Source organism: Polypterus senegalus, chromosome 17 (assembly GCF_016835505.1).
Source record: "Polypterus senegalus isolate Bchr_013 chromosome 17, ASM1683550v1, whole genome shotgun sequence".
In the NCBI taxonomy this organism is placed as follows: Eukaryota; Metazoa; Chordata; class Cladistia; order Polypteriformes; family Polypteridae; genus Polypterus; species Polypterus senegalus.
The window spans coordinates 5,381,042-5,397,237 of record NC_053170.1 but is presented as its reverse complement, the minus strand read 5'-3'; the positions used below and the strand labels follow the sequence as shown (position 1 = coordinate 5,397,237).

The following is a 16,196-nucleotide window of genomic DNA, read 5'->3' as shown; positions in this document are numbered from 1 at the left end:
TTAACAGTTCGCCATAAAAGCGAATCCAAGAAGATCGCGGACATGCTTTTGATGGGTGATACAAGGAACATTATACAGTGATATAAAAAAATTTGGGGACCCCTCTTAATTCTTTGGATTTTTGTTTCTCATTGGCTGAGCTTTCAAAGTAGTAACTTCCTTTTAATGTACGACATGCCTTATGGACACAGTAGGATTTCAGCAGTGACATTAAGTTTATTGGATTAACAGAAATATCCATCATAACAAAATTAGACAGGTGCATAAATGTGGGCCCCCCAACAGAGATATTTTTTGCAAATCTAACAGCCTCAAGACGCCTCCTATAGCCTTTGATGAGTGTCTGGATTCTGGATGGAGGAATTTCTGACCCCATTCTTCATACCAAATCTCTCCAGTTCAGTTCAATTTGATGGACAGCCTGCTTCAAATCATCCCATAGATTTTCAATGTTATTCAAGTCAGGGGACTGTGACGGCCATTAAAGATCATTGTACTTCTCCCTCTGCATGAATGCCTTTGTAGATTTCCAACTATGTTTTGGGTCATTGTCTTGTTGGAATATCCAACTTTGTGACTGATGCTTGAACATTATCCTGAAGAATTTGTCGATATTGGGTTGAATTCATCTGACCCTCGACTTTAACAAGGGCCCCAGTCCCTGAACAAGTCACACAGTCCCACAGCATGACAGGATATAGCAGGTGTTTTTCTTGGAATGCGGTGTTCTTCTTCCGCCATACAAAGCGCTTTTAGTTATGACCAAATAACTCCATTTTTGTCTCATCAGTTCAAAGCACTTTGTTCCAAAATTAATCCGGCTTGTCTAAATGAGCATTTGAATACAACAAGCGACTCTGTTTGTGACGTGAGTGCAGAAAGGGCTTCTCTCTCATCGCCCTGCCATACTGATGTTCTTTGTGCAAATTGCTCTGAATTGTAGAACGATGTACAGATACACCATCTGCAGCGAGATGTTCTTGCAGGTCTTTGGAGGTGATCTGTGTGTTGTCTGTCACCATTCTCACAATTCTGCCTCTGCATGTGCCGCTCCTGTATTTTTCTTGGCCTGCCAGACCTGCTGGGTTTAACAGCAACTGTGCCTGTGGCCTTCCATTTCCTGATTCCATTCCTTACAGTTGAAACTCACAGTTTAAACCTCTGAGATGTCTTTTTGTAGCCTTCCCCTAAACCAGGAGACTCAACAATCTTTAGTTTCAGATCTTTGGAGAGTTGCTTTGAGGATCCCATGCTGTCTGTCACTCTTCAGAGGAGAGTCAAAGGGAAGGAAGCACAACTTGCAGCTGACCACCTTAAATACCTTTGACCACTCATGACTGGACACTCCTGTCTGTGAAGTTCAAGGCTTAATGAACTCAGCCAACCAAGTAATCAGCATTGAGCAGTGACAGGCATTCAAATCAGCAAAATGACAAGGGGACCCACATTTGTGCACAGCCAGTTTTTCACATTTGATTTAATTTCATACAACTAAATGCTACTTCATTAAAAATCTTTTTTCAGAAAACACCACAGTACTCCAATGTTCCTAGGAAATGAAAGACATGCCACTGTTATCTTTCTGGTTGAAAGGAGAGTCAATTATTATGCAGGCTGAGAGGGGTTCCCAAACTTTTTCAGGGCACAGTATTACTAGACCACTAACCTGGTCACGACCCTGCCCGACGGCTGAGTATCTGTATAGGAGAGCGGCAGATCACACTACAATAAATAACAGCGCTGTTCCTATTTCACGCTGAATAAAGCTGGTGTTGCTAAAGTACTGAGACTCAGCTTTGTGTTTTGGGGTGCAAGACAGGGACTCACATGTTACAGCATCCACACGTGGTCACCGTGCTGTAGTAAACAGTATCCACTCGTACGGATGTGGAGTATACAAATGAGACAAGCCGACTGAGACCGAGCATGGGAGTCGATTACCCAGAATCACGCAGCGAGAGAGGGAGAGAAGAACCATCAGCTCGGTTGTGATCACGTGACGCTCGGCAGACAAAGCGTGTACGGACTACTTGCATTGCAAGACCTCGCTCGTTAAGTTAAAATCTATAAAAAATTTTAGCTTGTCTTGCAAAACACTCACAGAACAAGTTACTCGCAATCCAAGGTTTTACTGTATTTGAAATTGGAAAAGAAATCAAATTCTCACTTAGAGGATTTGTGCAAAACTTTTTTAAAAACTGGCAAGGATCTAATCAATAACTTTTTCAAATAAGCTTTTATTTTGTGGAAAAGGATTCTCTTCCCGGTTATCTACTCTTAAAGTTTCACTCTGGCTGTTAGCCTTCCTCTGGTGGACACTGCAGATTACCGGTCACTCAACTAATTCAAGCTCTTCTTTTCTTTTTTTTTTTCAGCTTACGAGTGATGAGACAATCAGATGAGTAACAAGTATGTGAATTTATACACTGCAGGGCCTCACGGAACATAAAACAGAATGATGTTTGTCATAAATAAGTAATTTATGCTGATTTAAGTGTGAAACCATTGCTTTTTAGGAAACAGAGTATTTTGGAAAAATATTCAGCCCTGGGACGCAAGAAAAAAAAATAATAATTAGCCCTAAAAGGGTAAACCGAAAGGTTTTTATATCTGAATTTCTAAATATAATAAATTCTAGAGGTTTCCAAATGATTCATCTACAGTATACCTTTAAAAATGCTAAACGGTTTGAATATGAGTTCTTTAATTTGGAATCCGTAGTTTATTTATAGCAAGATAAGATCCGCAGATTTGGAATATCTGGACTTCAAAGCCATAAACACGCAGGCCTAAATACATTCAAGTTAAAGGTGGAAAAGTGCAATTGTAAACTCGAGACGTGTCCAAATGTCAAAAGTCACTCAACAGCAAGAAGAAACGCAAAAAGGTACGCTTACCGAGCTGAACAGGAATTTCCTGGAAAGTATTCTCAGGAAATCATAAATATGCTTTGACTCAGGGAAAATCCTCTTATTTGGATTCTCAGCATTTATACAGATGGCAATCTTTAATTCTGTCTTTATGTAGGTAATAATGCACCCTGCTTAGTTGGTAAAGCAAGGACGTATGAAATGGCCATACAGCAGCTGTCCACACACACACACACACAGAGAGAGAGACTCACGCTAGGCCTTACAGGACAATAAATGAACACACAGAGGGGAAAGCACAGCCATTTAACTACAACTTGTCCATTAAAAATATCCTGGTGGCTCAGAGTCTGGGAAGGGATTTAAAAAAAAAAGATCTCTGAACAACTGGACGTTAACCATTCCACAGTCCAGAAGATCATCTACAAGTGGAGAAGCTTGTCCAGGCCAGCAAGTTCACCATGAGAGCAGAAAACCAGATGGCTAAAGAAGTCTCCTAAGAAGTCCAGAGTTTCATCAGGGGTCCTACAAGTAACTCTTGAGGCTGTGGGTGTCAAAGTGCACAAACCTACCATTAGGACGGGGCCACACAAAGTAGATTTACATGGGAGATGTGCCAGGAGGAAACAGGAAGCCAGGGCAAGACCAGGACATCTGGAACAATGTGCTCTGGGCAAACGAGGCCAAGACAAGAGTTATCTGGCCACCGTACCAGAAGACATCTTATGTAAAAACCAAAGTTAGCATTTGACCAGAAGAACCTGAATCGTCAAGCAGGGTGCTGGAAGTGGTCTGATGGTGGGCTGCTTTGCTGCATCAGAGCCTTGGCGGCACAACATCTCATAATCCACTAGGAATTCTTCGTTGTACCAGAGGGGGCTTGAGGATAATGTGAGACCACCTGTGAGAAGATTCAAAACTCAACTGAAAGTGGACCTTGCAACATCACGATGATGATGATGATGATAAATGTACCAGTAAATCCACCAAAGAATGGCTGAAAAGAAAGAAATGGAGGGCTTTGGAATGGCCAAGTCAAAGTTTGGGTCTGAATCCCATTGAGATGCTGTAGGGATGGGGTTTGGGTATTTGAAATGGACTGAAGGCTCATTCACAACATGGAAAAGTAAAGAAATTCGTTAAGGAGCTCCCATGTCACGTAAATGTGCTGATCAGAGTTAAATGTAACAATCTTGTCATTAAATAAAAACAAAGCAAACGTGACACTTAAAAGAAAGGGGGGTGGGTTCATTTGTAAGATGATTGATTATAAGCAGTCCACAGCAATCGGGGCTCATGTCGACAAAACAGAAACACACCCTGCTTAGTTTCTAAAGCAAAGATGTGTGAGATGGCCAGACAGCAGCTGTCCACACAGAGAGACTCGCACTGAGCCGTACGGGACAATAAACAAACACATAGAGGGGAAAGCACAGCTATTTCACTACAACTTATCCATTAAAAACATCAGGGTGGCTCAGAGTCTGGGAAGAACATTTGCAAAACAAACTCAACAGAGGAAATAAATAAATAACACGTGTCTGTCAATATCGTCATTTTACTGCATTGGACTTTCCTGTTTCTGTCTGTCCTGTAATATCGTGAGCTCGGTGCCATTCTAACACCGTCCACCTCGTTAAGCTCCTTGCTATTAATTTTGACGTGGAACGCCTTCCACCTTATCGAACAGATTAAATTTAAGTAATAAAACATTGATATGAGGCATGGTGGATGGCAGGCTTGAGGTGGCATCCCACCTGGGATAGTAGATGATTCATCACCTGACCAGGATGCCACCGTACTGAAGAGCCAAGAAGAAAGGCAGGGGCAGGAGGTTGGCAACCTCTGAGTGAATATGCTGGTGCTGGTGTGCTGGGATGTGCAATTGAGGAAGAGGGGGAGATGATCTATTTAGACCAGTGGCTCCCTTAGTATGCTAGATGGCAGCATCCCTGGGCTAGGATTTCAACATGGACACCCACAGGGCATGTTGGGACCTATAGTCTCGAGGGGTAGCCCTTTTTGGGGTTCTGTGTGGTCCACCAGAGGAAGATGGTGAGATTAGTAATCCCTACTTTGTGGGGCTTCCGTTTGACCTGGAATTAATTCCAATGGGCAATGCCCTAGCACTAGATATATCCCTGGGTCCAATATAAAAGAAGCTGCTCCACCTCATCCAGGCGAATGGGATTGGGGTGCTAGAGGACGGACAAAGCTCGCCTGGGAGATGAGGAGAAGAAATAAAGAGAAAGAGAGAGGGGGGGAGGAGAGAGAGAGACAGAGAGAGAGGGGGGAGAGAGGGGGAGAGAGGGGGGAGAGAGAGAGAATGGTTTTGTGCTTGTGCCACTACTAGAAGGAGGTCTTCATTTGTTCAGTAAACCTTGCATTTGCACCTGGGACTTGTGTCTGGGGTTTTGGGATGCTGCAACATCCCCTACTGGTTACAAAGGCTGTCAAATTAGTTACTTTTCGCCGGGCTCTAAATATTTACCTACAACAGCAATGCTGCCAGCCATGGAAGTTATTGTAAAGCTGTGACAACCACAAAGTACGAGGGATGTTCAAAAAGTTTCTGTCCTTTTTATTTTTTCATTGGAAACAGTGAAGGCGGGAGGAGTCTGAGAGTGTCATGTGATGAGGGTCAGCACCATGTGATTACACAACATGCCTACCGCAAAATATTTTTTATTGAGTAACAAACAATCATTAAGACAAAAAATGGAGAAATCCTGATTATTCACCCCTCCACCCCGCCCCAAAATCAATATTTTGCAGAGCCCACCTTTTGCCGCCAGTCTCCTTTTGAATGTTTCTATTAGCTTTGCACAACTCACCACTATGATTTTTTGCCCATTCCTCAAGGCCAAACTGTTCCAATTCCTTCAAGATTGATGGGTCACGTTGGCACCCGGTAATCTTTAAGCCCTTGCCACAGAATTCTCAATAGGCCATTCCAAGACATGTAAACGGACCCCTTTAAACCACTTTTTTAAAAAGTCTTCATTTTCAGCCGTTGAAAATGGCCGGGTAGTGTAAACGCAAGGTGAAAATGTTGTCAAATGTATACGTTTTTAAATAAAATCACGTTAGTGTGGTCAAGGCCTAAGTAAAATATAAAGTCCTTGTGAAAAGCTACCAGAACACGGTGGTGCTGCTCTTATCTAGCTTTTGTTTTGTTTTTTTTTTATCGGTAGCCATGAAACAAATGCTACACGTCCAGAGTTTGCAGCAGATTCTGTGTGTCAAAGCACAGGAAGAAGATAAAAATAAACTCAGCAACTGCTGGCAGTCTTAAAAGTGGAGTGGCTATGAAGAACAAAAAGGGTGGCCTTGTTTGCCTTTTCGGGATTAACGTGGGCAGAGCCGTCAGTTCACAAACGAATGGCTAATATGGCTGGAATTTGCCGTCAATCAGCCCTAAACTAGTCGAAGCTGGTTTGACGGTGTTGTCATTAATGTCGCGGCTCTAATTCACCCCAATATACTGAGATGGATTAAGCAGGTTTGATAACATTATGTACAGTATTATGGCCGAGTGCAGGAGTGGCAGGTCATGGAAGCAGAGAATAGTTGGGACACCAAATGGGTCGTCCCGCTTAATAAGGAAGTCCGACAGAAAATCACACCTTTTGGCTTTTTGGCAAAAAAAACGACAAAAGAAAGTCGGCACATTAAGGCGTTACATAACCTGACATCCTGAACACCGTCTTTAAGTTGATAGTGATGAGTCCATGACGACTTCTAAATGCTTTTCATAAGGGGTACTTTCACTTTTCAGACCTCCCACTGTGTATTCAGACCTCACATTACTTTACATTTACTGACATTCAATTTCTTCATCCACCAATCTGTCCAATGATTCAATGGATGGAAGATTATTAGCCTGATATCATCTGCAAAATGAACCAGGTTGTTACTTCTATTCCTATCCAAATCAGGTAAATACTGGGTGAGCAAAAAAGAAGAACCACATTTCAAACGTTTAATCTACAGAAACGCTACAAGATCAAATAGATTTCATTACGACACAAGAAATTGGATCCAAAATAGTTTTTCTCCACTGTGTTTTAAAAAGGATGTCTTCGAGGTGGTGGCCATCATTAGCGATACACTCTTGGAGACGATTTCTGAACACTCGCATGACTCGTTCGGTGATTTCGAGGGGAATGGCGTCCTTGAGGGCTTCAAGGTTTTCAGGTTGGTGTGTAGATACCTTCGACCTTCGGAACCGAGATCAGACGAACGTGAAGGCTAGTTTTTATATTTTGTGGAATGAAAATGTGATCACAAAAAATTGGCCATTTTCTGCCAATGCTTACATAACCGCCTGCCCAGACGATTCCAATATTCTCCCTATACTTCATATGCGAGAAACTAAAAAAGATGGGAAAAAGAATAAATATAAATAGAATTACAGTAAAAAAAAAAAAAGTAATATAAAGCTAAAAATGTTCAAAGAACAAAAGAGGATTTGCCTACACAAAGGCGATTTAAAGAAAAGTTCCAACACGTGATTCTGAAGGCAAATCCAAAGACAGAAACAAACTTAAATTAAAAATCCGACAGAAACTCGGAGACCCACTGCTAAGATCCTCCATCCGACTGCATAAAGAGCCAGAGGGCGGGCCCAGCAGTAGTGACATCACGGTGGCCCCGCCTCTTGGGGCTCCACCCACAGAACAAACAGAATGGATGCCTATTTAAAGACACAGTGCATTCATGTTAAATCATAAATGAACATACAGTAATGGGAACTACATCAAGATAAGCAAAATAATAATTCAAATGTAAGAAAAAAAAACACAATACAAAAATGAATAAACAAACACAAGCTTTTGGGAGGGGGGATCTTGAAACAAAACCCAGCCATTTTTAAAAACAACATCCCTGTGTCTCCCCAGCCCTGTCAAGAGAGGTGAATGTACAGTAAAAAAAGGCGCAGGGTGGCATTTTAAGAAGACATGTTTGTTTTTTTTGGATCAACGATACCCAGCTGGCCAATTCCTTTGGCCTCTGAGCCTCGATGTGCAGAAAATGTTCTGTTTTGCTTTGGCAAATCGTTTTTCACTACAGATGCTTTGTAATTAGTGAGTGTGAATTGCAATTTGTGTCCTAACTAAAACCTTTAATGTTAAACATCCTCTTGTCTTCTGGCCTGTTTTTGTTTTGAAGGCCTCACGGCCTTTTCACCATACCCGTTTCCTCATTATACAGCAAAAAATAGTTGCAATTATTCCAGTTTTTATATTTTGTGGAATGAAAATCTGATCACATAAAAATTGGCCATTTTTTGCCAATGCTTACATAACCGCCTGCCCAGATGATTCCAATACTCTCCCTACACTTCATATGCGAGAAAGTAAAAAGATAGGAAAAAGTATAAATATAAATTGAAACCAAATCATTACAGTAAAAAATAGGAAAATAAAGCAAAAAATATTCAAAGAACAAAAGTGGATTTGCCTATACAAAGGTCGATTAAAAGCAAAGTTCCAACACATGAATCTGAAGGCAAATGCAAAGACAGAAACAAACAAACTTAAATTAAAAAAACTAGCAAATCCAACAGAAACTCAGAGACCCACCGCTGAGATCCTCCGTCCGACTGCATAAATAGCCAGAGGGAGGGCCCAGGAGTAGTGACATCACAGCGGCCCCGCCTCTTGGGGGCTCCACCCACAGAACAAACAGAATGGATGCCTATTTAAAGACACAGTGCATTCATGTTAAATCATAAATTAAAATACAGTAATGGGAACTACATCAAGATAAGAAAAATAATAATTCAAATTGAACAAGATTCTCAATAGAACAATGAATAAACAAACACAAGCCAGGGGGGAAAAAATCCTGACACTAACCCAGCCATTTTTAAAAACAATTAAAACAACATCCCTGTGTCTCCCCAGCTTTGTCAAGAGAGGTGAATCTACAGTAAAAAAAAAGGTGCAGGTGGCATTTTTAGAAGACACATTTGTTGTTTTGGATGAGCCTTACCCAGCTGGCCAACTCCATTTCCTTCTGAGCCTCGATGTGCCAGGTAAAAGCCTGCAGTAAAAACACTGGGAACCCATTTTGCCTTCTTTCTGCAATGACACATGTCAGAATGTATTTGAGCTCCTCTACTTATTGCAATGTCAGCACTCAGTGGGCTCCCTGATTGGCTTCTCCCAGGAGAGATGACTCAGTTTAAATCGAAAATTAACCTTACAAGGCAGTCTGCTGTCTGCATCATGACATCCGTCACAAGACACTCGCAGATGAGCTTTATTGTGCGGCCCAAATTTCAAATTTGCCAATAATGTCGCACAGGGTTAGTCTAAACCGTCGGAAGGGGCAGTACAATACAAACGTAATTGTGCCTGTTATATAAAAATGAATATATGATTAAAAATGTACATTAAAGAAGGCTAAATTGAGTAAATTGATCTGGAAGTCAAGCAGCTACTTTGTTTTCTTTGTTTAGCTATGAAAAAAGCAAAGAATTAGCTAAACATCTGTCATGAAAAGGTTGGACAAAGGCATATCTTTGGGCATCGTCATTGTTTAAATTAACACTAAGAACACTCAAATCGAGTGGTGCTGTCGACCCAGGAGAACGACACGAGTCAAAATGAAATGTTGGGTTGCCACCCATGCCCCCCGTTTATTGAAATGATAAAAATAAAAGGTGCATGATGGGCACTAGAAGGAAGGAAAGGCAAAGTCAGCCATCAGCCGGAGAAACGAGGCTCTGTAGAGCAGCATGCAGAAACCATTAAGACGGCTAACAGAATGTCAGGTTATATAGCGCCTTGATGTGTGGAGGTCATGCTCACACTTTATAACACACTGGTTAGGCCTCATCTACACACACACACAGACAGACAGACAGACAGACAGAAAGACAGATAGATAGATAGATAGATCGATCTATTATATAGTGCCTTTCAGATCTATGTAAGGACACCATGGTACAGCAGTAAGGAGACCTATCATATAGTGCCTTTCACATCTATCTATCTATCTATCTATTATATAGTGCAACCTTCCTGTGTAAAATGTTGTGGCACCAGATGCACTCCCAGGTCTGGCATAAACGAAGCCCCTCTACCTTGCCCAGGGTGAGTTAAGAGAAGAGGAAGACAAAGATCGCTTGGGAAGGAGTGGAGGAAGAGTAAGTGTTGGAAAGACGTATTCTGGAAGGAAAAGCCTGTGAAAGGGTATTTGTGAAGAAATAAAAATCTGGGTTGCCAAAGTGGTCACAGAAATGAAATACAGAAATGTAAAAGCATGTTGAATCAGAAATACACTCCGAGGTCCAATAAAGCTAAGTGAGGTTCATTCTGGAGAGACAGAAGTGTCATTTGAGTTGTGCCAGGAGCAGATGCACATATCTAAAGTCCCCATGGATTTCAGAAGCCCGCTGCTCCAAGATGGCACATTTATAAGCCTGTGGCACAATTAGCTACTTTGCTGCAAGCAAAACCAAACTTCCAGCAAAATTCCTCCTCTGTCCACAGTGAGTGATAAACATTAAACATCTTCCATGTAATACAAATGTGCCTGCTGTATCTTTTTTTTCATGACATTAGACAGTGTGACGATAATCCAAAGAGTAAAATCACATCGCTGCACCCAAAAGTAGTGCTTAATTCACTTTATTTCTAGCGATATCAGAATGTATTTATTATATGGTGACATCAAAATAAATGACAATTTCATATCTTTGAAAATGTAACAATTGACATTTCCCCAAATACAATGAAGAGTATAAATCTCAAATGTTTTCACTTCTTGTAACGTCAGTACCTGCTGTATGTTCTATGAGAAGAACTCATTGACGTGACTTTGTAATCACAGGCAGAACACTGGGGTTACTTACAGGGAATTCGGTTGGCATGCCAGGGGGCGGAGTTGGTCACAAATCCATGCTTAGAAGCAGTCACAAGGACCCACGTCCCCGGGTGATACGGGAAGGTAATCATGACCACTCCATCGGCTCCTGCTGTTCCAGATGCCAAGGCAGACTGGTTTCCATAAACGTCTACAGAAGCACTGGCTAAAGGGGACAGGTCGCTGTTGTCGTAAACTTGGACTCTTATCAATACCGCTGTGGAAATAAATAAATAAAAAGAAAAAAAAAAAAAAGAAGGGTTAGGGCAAAGAAAACAGATTTTCACCAACCTTATTTTCTTAGCATGTTTTCTAAAAATGATATTATGTACTGTCACACACATGCACAGAGGAGGCAGCTAAAGGGCCTAAACGAGAGTAATTACATGCCAGACCAGGGGGTGGCGGAGTGCACTGACTGTTTCTCTCACTCCTTTGCAGATCAGTTACAGGAAATTCCACCTGGCCACAATGATGCCACTTCCAGTTCCGCCCCCAAGATGACATCACTGCCGGTCCCAGGCTCACTGACGCCACATCTCGTTCCGGCCCCAGCAATGACATCACTTCCTCTGCTTTGTCTTAAAACTGCCATCTTGGTGCCAGTACGGCCTTGTTCACACGGGCGCTAAAATCGAGCGTTTTTTGCGTTCAGTAGCGTCCGGTGAGCGCGGATCAAGCACCGAGTGTTTTCTACACGTAGGAGTCAATGAGAGTGTTTACACGGGCTTTGGTGACGTGCGTTTGTCCGGCTGCGCGTTTATACGGCATCAACAAAACGTTGCATGCAGCTTTTTCTTGGCGTTCAAAACCCAACGAACGCAAGGAAACCGCTTCTAGTTCGTTTTCTGCGCGCTTATTTTACGCTTCGGAGGAGCGGGGTGGGGTGCATTTCAGTGCATAACACCGGTGTAAGCGCACACTCGACTACTGTTTCCTTACCTCAAAGTGACACGTAGTCTCTCTTCGGGGCTAACACCAAGTCGCATATTGGTTGATCGGCGTGCAATGGGGCATTGCACCAGCTGCAGCAGACAATCAAAAGTGGAAACTGACATCCGACAGTAATTAAAACCTTGCGCGGAAATTTTCGCATTTCTTCATAAAGCACAAAAAAACTTCCTTTAACCCGACGTTGTGCAGTCAGAGGATGAACCCAGCAGCGGCGGCGATTTTTTCTCTCCCTACGTCAGATTACAGTATTTTTAAAACAAGAAGATTAATATCTAACATAACAAAATGGTCCATATTGAAAGGAGGCACCTCAAATAAAACGACAAGGGCTTTCATATCCAGTTCCCGACACTGCCTCCACAGGTTAACACACAAACTACAATTTGGGCTGCAGGCTGGCGTTAGACAGAGACAAACGAACGCCGTGCAGAAGTCAATCGATCGCCACCACAAAATGCAACATAAACGTCTAGGACGTTCAGAGCAAGTTCGTTTATCCAAAAACTTAACGCCTGTGTGAACAAGGCCTAAGTCATTTCTGTTCTGGACTCTGATCTGTACGCTTCCATTCCGATTATTTATTCCATTTGCAGCCAGGAAATAATATACGGGTGGCTGCCCCAAACCTTTCTGTGTGACATTTTTGTCGATTTGTGACAGTACCCATCTGATGGAGTGCTTTTGGATCATTCAAAATTCAACTCATATGCCCGTTCAAAACTACAACACTTAATTTTATTTTTTTTTTTTTTACATCTTCTTGCCTCCTCCAATCTCATGCCAGTTTCTCAGACGCATCGAATTTTGTTGCAGCAGCAGAGTTACCAATTTCTTTCGCCACCTCCAACGGCTTTTAATTTAAAACCAGCTTCATATTTCTTCTGATCGTCGATATGGGATGCTCTTACGATAAAGGTGTATGAGGATGTGAGATACAAAAATCACACAACAGTGCAAACGTCACTTTGGAATAGTTTGGGTATTACCGTGTGGTCACGTAAGCACGATACATAGAAAGGAAAGGCCGTGTGCTCCGTGGTTTCTCTCTCAGGTGGGCATTAGCATATCATAATCTCTTGGACCAATAGCGTGACTTTTCCGCATTCGACTTATAAAATACCACAAATTATTATAAGGTAAAATCAAGCCCCCGGATTCATCCATGGGAGAACTTAAACGCGAGTATATATAGTGTAACAAATTGACTCCAGACAGTCACAAAGAGGTTTGGGGCAGCCACCCGTATAATATGATCTTGGCTGCAAAAGATTTGAAAAAGTGAGTTGTTTATAAGACAAAGTCCAAAACAGAACTGAATAAGTGGAGGTGAGATGGTGGTTTTAAGGGCTAGAAGAGGAAATTATGTCATCCATGCCGGAACGGATTGTGACGTCTTCGGGACCGGAAGTGGCGCCAGAACCTGGCGGGATTTCCCAGGAATGGTCTGCAAGAGACTGAGAGAGACAGTCAGCACACTCCGCCACCCCCTGGTCTGACGTGGTATTACACTTACTCAAGCCCCTTTAGTTGTCTCCTAATCTCACGTGTGACAACAGTAAGTTACGTAATACTTCATCGGGAGGAGAAGGGGGCGCTGCTGCCAATCATGTCCTCTTCCTTTCAGTGTCCGGTGAGGGCAATGGATTCCGCCCCTCCTATAAGTTCAGAGGCTACCGGAAGGAGGTGTCACTCTCTGATTAGAGCACCCTGCAGGGCGGAGCTTCATCCTCGTCAAGTGCCCTATACGACGAAGCCCTAAAAAGACATCTGTTTACCTTAACGTTAAAAAAATTAAATGTTTAAATGGTTACAAAGAGGTCGGTGCCCCAACATTTACCCTCTCCAGCTTGTCACTCCACCTCTCAACTACAAAGGTGACAGTCACTATCAGCTTGTCATCGATTCTGTTACCAAGCGATATTTAGAGAGACTTGATTGTGAGAGGTCTGAGCCAAATGAGCAAGCCCTATTTTCTTAAATCTGTCCAGATCTACTAGGTGGGCTCGGCCCTGTGCAAGTCTGGCTGCATTTACAATTCCCCTTTCAAACTCAGTGTACGGCTGCTCAGGTTTAAACGAAGTGTCCAATCTGCTCGCCTCCTCAAAAACAGCCAGCTGCAGCGTATCGATCAGCCGGACGGAAACGGTGGCAGCCCCTCATTTGGTTATTTTCAATTTTTTACTGGTTACCATGGCAATGACCTCCTTTATCAGGATGCCTGCCTCAGGAGAAAGTGAGGCCTTTAAACGCACGCCGCTGCTATGAAATTCTGTTTAAATACATCAAAACAAAAAAAAAAAAAAATGTCTAAAAAAAATACAAAGGAAGTCATCGCAAAAAAAATGCTGTTTTCTACAAGGGCTAATGCTCTAATATGTTGACTACTAGGCCTGTTGTTCAAATTCTTCCTTTAGTAATCATAGCAGCAGAGCACATTGACTTCCAACCAAAGGAAAAATCGTCTTATAATTTAAGAGCCCACCACTGAATACAAATAATAATGACGACAACTCTGAGACACGGGTAATAGAGAAGAGAAAATGGCTATCGGTGGCCCCCGATCTGAGCTTCCAGCAGTTGAGCATCAGCACAGAGTCTTGAGACCCGAAAAATCGATCATAAAATCACACCCCAACGTAAACACCCGTTCAAAAATGTGACACATACATTTTTTTTTTTTACATCTTCCCTCCTCCAATCACGGACCAGTTTCTCAGACGCATCGATTTTTGTTGCAGCAGCGCAGTTACCAATTTCTTTCAACACTTCAACGACTTTTAATTTAAAACCACCTTCATATTTTCTTCTGATTGTAGATAAGGGAGGCTCTTACGATAAAGGTGTATGAGGGTGTGAGATACAAAAACACAAAACACTGCCAACGTCGCTTTGGAATAGTCTGGGTATTACCGTGTGGCACGTGGCAAACATATAAAAAAAAGGCTGTGTGCTCCGTGGTCCCTCTCTCAGGCGGGTGTTAGCACATCGTAATCTCTTGGACCAATAGTGTGAGTTTTTCGCATTCAACTTATAATGACCAACATTAGAAAATACCGTTTAATGGTAAAATCAAGCCGTGACTTAACCGGTCCTTAAACGTGAGTATATACGGTACTAGCAAAATACCCGCTTGCGGAGAAGTACTGTGTTAAAGAAGTTATGGAAAACAAAAGGAAACATTTTAAAAACAATGTAACATAGAGATAGACAGATAGATAGATAGATAGATAGATAGATAGATAGATAGATAGATAGATAGATAGATAGATAGATAGATAGATAGATAGATAGATAGATAGATAGATAGATAGATAGATATTAAAGGCAATAGATAGATAGATAGATAGATATTAAAGGCAATATATAATAGATAGATAGATAGATAGATAGATAGATAGATAGATAGATAGATAGATAGATAGATAGATAAGATACTTTATTAATCCCAAGGGAAATTCACATAATCCAGCAGCAGTATACTGATACAAAAAAAAAATTCAATTAAAGAGTAATAAAAATGCATGTAAAAACAGACAATAACTTTGAATAATGTTAGCATTTACTTTCCCGGGTGAAATTGAAGAGTCGCATAGTGTGAGGGAGGAATGATCTCCTCAGTCTGTCAGTGGAGCAAGACAGTGACAAAGTCTGTCGCTGAAGCTGCTCCTCTGCCTGGAGATGATCCTGTTCAGTGGATGCAGTGGATTCTCCATGATTGGCAGGAGTTTGCTCAGTGCCTGTCGCTCTGCCACGGATGTCAGACTGTCCAGCTTTATTCCTACAATAGACTCCGGGTCGTATTGGAAGTCAGATGTATGTTGGCTGAACAGGACCGGAGAAAGTACAGTCCCCTGCGGCACTCCTGTGCTGCTGACCAGAATGTCAGACCTGTAGTTCCACTATATAATAGATAGATAGATAGATAGATACTGCACATACTGAGGTATGTGATATACATGAAAGGCACTATATAATAGATAGATAGATAGATAGATAGATAGATAGATAGATAGATAGATAGATAGATAGATAGATGATAGAAATGAAAGGCACTATATAATAGGTAGTTAGATAAAACTTAATTTGTCCTCAGGGGGAAAGTTGATTTTTACCAAAACTCTTTATCCACACTAAAGTCTGCGCACACACCAGAATGATTAAGAAAATTAAGAGCAATACAAACAATGCAGAGTGTATTTGTCCCCTGCAGATTGACATTTAGAATTTTTCTTTCATTCATGTTTTCCTGCTGCTCTCTTACTCTGCCCCTCGTGGTTTGACTTTTGTTCCATTCGCCTGGCACTACAGGTGTGGCATTCTGAAGACGTTAAGAGAAAACTGGTATGAGTTCTAACAATGAAGACCACTAAAGACAAATGACGGCTATTAAGGAGTAAAGTAGATTTTGAATTTTCTTGGCGCTAAACGCCTCATATACACGTTAGCCCTTGCAGCCGTTAGAACTTCTCTGCTGTTCTAATATTTCCACTTTCTCAA

General features: G+C 41.8%; 1 protein-coding gene across 2 annotated transcripts in view; it reads right to left on the bottom strand.

Moving 5' to 3' along the window:
- Positions 1–16,196, bottom strand: part of fam171a2a (family with sequence similarity 171 member A2a) — a 115,576-nt gene that overhangs the window by 46,111 nt on the left and 53,269 nt on the right. The window contains exon 2 of one of the 2 annotated variants that reach the window (XM_039739171.1): positions 10,735–10,962. The exons of the other annotated variant lie outside the window; for it this stretch is intronic. Within the exon in view, the coding sequence (XP_039595105.1) occupies positions 10,735–10,962 (228 nt within the window). The remainder of the gene's footprint in view (positions 1–10,734; positions 10,963–16,196) is intronic. 2 annotated transcript variants of the gene reach the window in all.